Consider the following 8,200-nt stretch of genomic DNA (forward strand, 5'->3'; position numbering starts at 1 on the left):
AATATTTTTTCAGAAGCTTTTCCGTGATATTGCATAATTCTCTCAGGTATAGCTTCATTTTCATTCCATGATTCTGGTCGGTATAGCAATACAGATCATACTAATCCTACTTGCAGTCTGGTCAGTTTTAAAATCTAGTTTAACCTACCCATTTCTTTTAAATAAAACCATTCGTACAAGTTTGATAAAACTTGTTGTCGATTTTTTGATAAAGCTTCAAACACATTTTCTATAATGTTTACTTTCACTTCTAGTTAAAGTCTTCCATTTTTATTCAAGAGAATTTACTTTTCTTGCGATAAAGATTTCCAATCCAACGTAACAGTTAGAATACCTGCTAACTGTTGTGGCTTAAGTGGTAACATCCTTGTCTGGTGATCACCAGACTAGGGTTCGAGTCCTGTTCAAACTCGTTAGTTCCTTTGGTCACTGCAGCCTCACCATCCTTGTGAGCTAAGGATGGGGTATTTGGGGGAGCCTATAAGTCTATCTACTGAGTCATCAACAGCCATTGCCTGGCCCTCCTTGATCCTAACGTGCCTGGCCCTCCTTGATCCTAACGGGGGGGAGGTGGGGGAGAAGGGCCTTGGGCGCTGATCATATGTATATATGGTCAGTCTCTAGGGCATTGTCCTGCTTCATAGGGCAATGCCACTGTCCCTTGCCTCTGCCATTCATGAGCGGCCGTTAAACCTTTAAGAACATGAAATCTTGACGCTCTTTTTTAACAGTTACTGTTTATATTGAAAAATTACCTTTGCTTTATAATAAACCTTACCGCACTTCTAGTATTATTCATAGTATTATTCGTAATGTATTCTCTAGCCTTAGTACAGTTGGCTTCATTAATTCCGGTACACATCACGTGACGCTAAGGAGACGTCAGTGTACCGGATTTAATGAAGCCATCTGTGCCAGTCAATATGCCCCAAAATCAATCATTTCAATCCAACGCTTTTAGGTAAGACATTATTATTATTATTATTATTATTATTATTATTATTATTATTATTATTATTATTGTTGTTGTTGTTGTTGTTGTTGTTGTTGTTAATAATAATAATAATAATAATAATAATAATAATAATAATTACTATTATCAATGATTATTAACAATATTAATTATTATTATTATTATTATTATTATTATTATTATTATTATTATTGTTATTATTAGTTATTATTATCATTAATTTAAAAGAACCTCACTTGTTATTTAAGACAAAACTCACGTATAAACCTCAAAATAAATGAAGCTCACTGTTACTTAAACATCAACTTACCGATGTGGAAAGGCTTCTTGCATCTTACTGGCAACCATTAGATCATCTTCAATGAGTTCACACACTTTCTTCGGGTCTTTGCAAGTGACGTCATGGCAAAAACTCACATGCGCTCGTGACCTATAAGTAGATTATGATGAGGATGATGATGATGATGATGATGATTATTATTATGATTGTTGTTGTTGTTGTTATTATTATTGTTATTATTATTATTGTTGTTGTTGTTGTTGTACTACTACTACTACTACTACTACTACTACTACTACTACTACTACTACTACTATTAACATCATCATCAATATTAGTTATATGAATCTGGGCTGGCCTTAGCATAAAATTTTAAAAAATAAAACACAATTCAAAGAAGCTTACGCGAATGTAGCCCTCGGATCGCGAACCAGATAGATAATCTGAAGGTCAAGTCCATCATCTTGTAGGAGAGACCAGGCCCACTTCAGAGATAAACGGATAATCTGAAAATCATTGAAAAAGAAATATATTTTGTAATTATTATTGATTGTTGAGATATATGAATATATGTGATAATTTATCAATGACACTTGTGATGCATTTTTTATGTAAATAATTCAAAAATGCATGTAAAAATTGATATTGAATTCGTTATGCCTCGGGATCAAAGACCCAAGGAGATTATATATATATATATATATATATATATATATATATATATATATATATATATATATATGTATATATGTATATATATATATATATATATATATATATATATATATATATATATATATATATATATATATATATATATATATATAAAATCTGGTCGGGAAAGGATTCGAACCCTTACCGAGTCGAAACGTAAAGGCCACAAATAGAGATTTGTTTTGTAAGATAGCAACTATCCTGGTTTGGTGGAGTCCTCAGGCTTTAGATGATAATTTAACTTTTGTGAAATATATCCTGTCTGTCTCATTCTCAATTGCACTAAATAATTGTCATATTTAGAAAGTCTTCCAGGATATTTACATGCCTGCCTGTCTTGGGGAATTTTTCTTTACCTCCGCCAACGAAGTTGGAACGAGGTTATATTTTACCCCGTTTGTGTTTGTTAGTGTGTTTTTTTTTTTTTTTTTTTTTTTTTTTTTTTTTTTTTTTTTTTTTTTTTTTACTTGCAGGGATTATCTATTATTTTAAAATCTGGATGTTATTGAATTTTGAAAGGTCAAGGTCACGGTCAAGCAAAATGTCCAATTCACGTAATCAGCCATAAGTTTGAACATCGTTGTCACAGAGACTTCAAACTTAGTTCATATTCGAGCGTATGAAAATGCACACCAATTAGTACATGTTAAGGCCAGAGGTCAAGGTCGAGCTAGAGGTCGAGAAATAAGCTGCCGTGGCGGAGATCTGCGCTTTACTGAGTACCCCTCTAGTTTATTTATTTATTCTGCCGTATTTTGACTATTGATCTCGTGTCTGGTTATCAGCAGCCGACTTTCGTCTTAATTTGTTGGGAAGGACTTGCTGCCGATTTAATTCTTTGTCCATAATCTGAAAATTAATCTTTTGCACTGTCGTTCAATTAGGTCTCTACATGCTTTATAAGATTTTTTATAATTCTGATTATTATTATTATTATTATTATTATTATTATTATTATTATTATTATTATTATTATTATTATTACTTGCTAAGATACAACTCTAGTTGGAAAAGCAAGATACTATAAGCCCAAAGGCTCCAACAAGGAAAATAGCCTAGTGAGGAAATAAACGAGGAAAAATAGAATATTTCAAGAACAGTAACAACATTGAAATAAATAAATCCTATATAAACTATATATTTCACAGACTATGCCAACCACTTAATAATACAGGCCATGCAGTTGATTCTAATAGTGTTAACTTTTCTTTCAATCGGCTCAGTAATACTCCGTATTCTGTAGATTTCATTCCTGTAGTCACCAGATTAGGAAATGTTCTTCATAATCAATTAGTGGAATCAATGGAACTTCAATTATTTTCCTTTTGAGCAGGTTGATATAAGTCTCGCCTCATGTTTATATATCAATCAACATTTCAGTACTGTTGTTTACCTTATATATTGTTTTGGCTCTTGTTGCTTTAAATTTAATTAATAACTTCATTTATTTTCCGAACACTAAACAACTTTCCCTCTGGGGGCTCTTTGACTTGTAGCGTTCCGGTTTTTCAGCTTGGGTTGCAGCTTGGCTATTAATTAATAGAAGTTAAACGAGTCATTTTAAAAGATATTGGCATTTTTTAAACCATCTCCATTCTCCACAAAAGCAAAAAGGCTTTTAAAATAGTCTTTGAATTAGCTATCACGGACTCGAGATGGAATTTCTTATGCAGTCGATTTGCACATTTTAATATTGCTTTGTCCATGATACTGTTAGGAATACTTAGAGAGCAAGCGCAACTAAAGATTTAAAGGTCGCTCATGAATGGCAGAAGCAATGGACAGTGACATTCCCCTATCGAGCAGGACAATGCAATGGAGACTGACCCTATCTACATATGATCAGCCCCCAAGCCCCCTCTCCACCCAAGCTAGGACCAAGGAGAGCCAGGCAATTGCTGCTGAAGAATCAGCAGATAGACCTATAGGCTCCCCCAAACCCCCAATCCTTAGCTCACAAGGATGGTGAGGTTGGAGAGACCAAAGAAACTAAGGAGTTAGAGCAGAACTCGGAACAAAGTGTGGCGATTATCAATCAGGGACGTTACCACGTCGGGTACAAAATAGGTTTAAATCATCAAAAATAACCTTTTGAAAAATTGATCTCGTTTTTTATTACTGATAATTTGCATCTAATTTCCCTAATGATGAAAGTAGTTTTTAGATAGGAATAGGAATGAACATGTGTTCATCTCTGTTAATGTTTTATTCAGTAAATAATTCATCTGTAAAGACCAATTTGATATATATTAAAACATTATTCCACGATGATCGATTGAAATCTATATAATGTGTAATATACAACATATATATATATATATATATATATATATATATATATATATATATATATATATATATATATATCGAAGTATATATACACACACATATATATAGTATGTATATATAAATATATATTACATGTACATACATAAGTATTTACATACTGTACATATAAGGTAAACATATACATCATATATATATATATATATATATATATATATATATATATATATATATATGTGTGTGTGTGTGTGTATAATATATATATATATATATATATATATATATATATATATATATATATATATATATATATATATATATTCCATCCATTCGTGATTTAACTTTATCACTCATGTCTGCAGAAAGTTGTCTAATACATGTTTTTGATAGCAGTCGCACCTGTTTTTACTGAGTACTGAATAGAATTCATTAAATTTCCATTGCTAATATGAGTTTAAGCGATCAGAATCTAGCTGTACTTATGAAATAAATAACATTTGACATTTATTGAAAATATACAATGTTGACTGGTCAACGAATTATGAATTTTCTTAAAAACGAATAACTCTTAGGTCAAAATTTGCGTTTTAATTTTTCAAGGTTAATTTTATTGATGTATTTTGATTAAATTAACACTTATAATTTGAAGTGTCTTTGACTTTTATGATAATTTAAAGTTCGAAAAATGATTTTAAAAATGCATGTTCGCCGCATGGATTTAAAAACCATCTAATGGTCTTGCCTAAATACCAATATTGTTAAGTTGGATATCAGAATAAGTTGTTTATTACTATGTACCATCCATAATTTAGAGCACGAATGATTTAAGCTTTATGTTAATTCATTCTTTCTTTTCTTTGGTAGTCATTCCTCTTATTAGGTATTTAATGTGTCAATTATTCGATTTTTGTCCAAATATTTTTTTTTCAAGTATATATTTATTATTTATCCAGTATTTACTATCTTTCATAACGTAAGCGGACTTATCCTCATGAATGATTGTCCTATTGACATTGAATATAAGATTATCTTATACTTATGCGATTTTTTTAAGTGATCTGCGCTAGCTGTAGTCATGAAATACACATGAGGTTTAGATAAGACAGTAATCTTCGGTTCCACATCTGTCGGTGATTATTTTCAAATTAAGTCATTTTGTCTCAAATGTAATGACACTCTTCTATCTTGGAATGTTCCCTCGTGAGTTGTAGAAAAGGAATATGATTTCCTTTTGTTCACCATGTTGAAATTGTGGGGGGGGGGGTGGCTTAGGCTATTGTGAATTTAAGGTTTCAGAACTTTATCCCTTTGTCATTATTATCTTCGCACTCCCTAAGAGTGATTAGTTTACCAAACGTTCAACTGGGCTTCACAAGGCACTAGAAGAGTTGGAAGACCCAGGCCTACAGGGCTGAGGACTATGAAGCGTTAAGTAGGAGATGATGAATGGAGAAGTATTGATTTACAATCTCAAGATAGAGATGACTAACGAAATCTAACCGAGGCCCTTTGCGTCAATAGGCGTAGTAGGAGATGATGATGATATAATTATATTACTAGCTATGCTACAACCTTGGATGGAAAAGAAAAATGCTACAAGTCCAAGGGCTCCAACAAGGAAAATAGCCCAGTGAGGAAAAAAAATAAATAAATGACAAATAAACTATGTATAAGTAATGAATGAAAAATATAATATATTTTAATATCAGTAACAACACTAATTAGATCAGTCATATAAGCTATAAAACGATACTTACCAGAAGGTAAGATATTTAGAATTAATTTCTTCTTTAAGCTTAATATTAATATTCACATCTAATCAATGATTTTATACAGTGTAAGTTTTTATCTTTGTAGAAATATTGTATTCCTTTTAGACTTATGGAAATCAGACATATATTTAATTAAAGAACATGAAAATAAGCCTTTTGATTAATTTCCACTAGATTCCATTAACCCGATAATGAAATTTAAAACATTAAAGTCAATTCTATATGACTATTGTTTAAACGATATACAATATGGTGGCCGATGTGGTAACGTCCCTGACTGGTGAACGCCAGACTGGGATTTGAGTCCCGCTCAAGCTCGTTAGTTTCTTTGGTAGCTGCCACCTCACCATCCTTGTGAGTAAAGGATGGGTGGTTTGGGGGAGCCTATAGGTATATCTGTTGAGTCATCAGCAGCCATTGCCTGCCCCTCCCTGGTCCTAGCTTTGGTGTAGAGGGCTTGGGCGCTGGTCATATGTAATATAGTCAATCTCTAGTCTAGGGTATTGTCCTGTTCGATAGGGCAATATCACTGTCCCTTGCCTCTGCCATTCATGAGTGGCCTTAAACCTTTAAAAAGTCTAATATTTACATTACCTTTCCAACGTGTAAGTTCGCTTCACGGCACATTTTAGACACATAGACGGGGTCGGCGCAAGATTTTATAGGCGTGCAGTTTTTGATAAGATATGGATTCCATATTTTGTAGAACAGCTGCCGGCTCATGTAGGCGAGTTGGTTCTTGTAGGATGAGCGTAACCTGCAATGCAGGAGATCCTGTAGGAATGTTCTCGCTCGAGATGTTTCGTTGCTGCTTTGGTGAAGGATCTTGACGCCTATCCAGTGCACGGGCTCAGTGCTGTGAAATAAAACAAAAAAAGGTTAAACTCTCGAATCCATATTTTGTTTGTTTTTAAATGGAAAAAATAAAACTGTCAAGATATTGTGATTGCATTGAAGTGTTGTATATTAGGATCAAGTTTTAAATTGTTGCTGATGCATTGAGGAACTAGTTTTTTTTTCCAGCAAATCTCCTAGAATGAAACGTTGTCCAGCCCCTTAATCATTAGTGTTGTTTCTTAACTGAATACCTAATTACCATAACTTTCGGTTGAATGTGATGACATTAGTGTTTTGCATGACTTAAAAGTATTTGCATTAATACATAAGCTTAATCATCTGTTTGCAATGATTAGTGGTATTTTTTCTCATTTTTCTAATTTTAGAATGCAAAACATATTTTCAGTGTAACAGCAAACGAAAAAATTACCATTGAGTGTTAATTGGATGATTTGCACTTATGATTGAAAATTAGTTCGGTTTTTTCTGCCAGCTGGTAATTTGTTACTTGTTTCTTCTATCCCATCTTCTTTCTCACTCTCTTCGCATTTGTTAGATCTTTAACTTGATTAGGCTATCTCACTGTGCCATTTCTTTCAATTTTTCCTTGTACTTCAGCATTCAGATCTGACCATAACTTTCGTAATTCTATCCCCTTTAAGTCAACACTCTATTACCTCACAAATATGAAAACACATATTTATATATATTCTTACGAAGCTGGTCTAACGTGAGAGTAGATTGTTTTATGCACGCGTTTCATTTGTGTATTTAAGAGATGTATACCCAGCTCGTAAGATGAGATCCACTCATGTAGGATTAAGTGAATATATGTAAATTACATAAGATTGTCATCATTTATTTAGTTGTATTTTCATTCAGTTCCGTAAATGTGAATTTACGTTATTGTAAAGAATTAAATTCTTATTGCATGTAGTTTTGTTACAAAGTCTTATGTAAACTTCTTAAAAGGTATGTATGAGACACAAGGTATAAAACACGAGGGATTGACTCATGTTTCCATGTGGTTGGAAGTTGCATGAAGGTTCTAGACTAAGAATTATTCTTTTTTCAATGTTATGAGAGGAGGTGGACGGAGTTAGCTAAGAGGGTTGCCTCGTTGGGCGATGATAAAACCATACTTCCAATCTGCCAAGTTGGCAACCTGACGTCGTGAGAGGCCGTCTGGACCTGGCCCCCCGCTACAAGAATGATTAGCTCGAAGATTCTGGAATGTATTAGGATGTTATATAAGGGCTTGTCATTGCATAGGAACGAGAGCTCCAGCTTGACTTTTCAAAAGAGCCAACGTCCGACAGTCCTCTCACCAGCATCTAT

The 8,200-nt window shown here is 33.0% G+C and overlaps 1 protein-coding gene across 1 annotated transcript in view; it reads right to left on the reverse strand.

Moving 5' to 3' along the window:
* Nucleotides 1–7,625, reverse strand: part of LOC137641123 (carbohydrate sulfotransferase 4-like) — an 11,168-nt gene extending 3,543 nt beyond the window's left edge. Inside the window, exons 1-4 of the mRNA XM_068373566.1 lie at nt 7,579–7,625; nt 6,620–6,881; nt 1,659–1,759; nt 1,284–1,403 (exon numbers count right to left, since the gene is read on the reverse strand). Of these exons, the coding sequence (XP_068229667.1) occupies nt 1,284–1,403; nt 1,659–1,759; nt 6,620–6,881; nt 7,579–7,625 (530 nt within the window). The remainder of the gene's footprint in view (nt 1–1,283; nt 1,404–1,658; nt 1,760–6,619; nt 6,882–7,578) is intronic.
* Between the last annotated feature and the right edge of the window lie 575 nt (nt 7,626–8,200).

The sequence above is a fragment of the Palaemon carinicauda genome, chromosome 5 (assembly GCF_036898095.1).
Source record: "Palaemon carinicauda isolate YSFRI2023 chromosome 5, ASM3689809v2, whole genome shotgun sequence".
NCBI classification, from domain to species: Eukaryota; Metazoa; Arthropoda; class Malacostraca; order Decapoda; family Palaemonidae; genus Palaemon; species Palaemon carinicauda.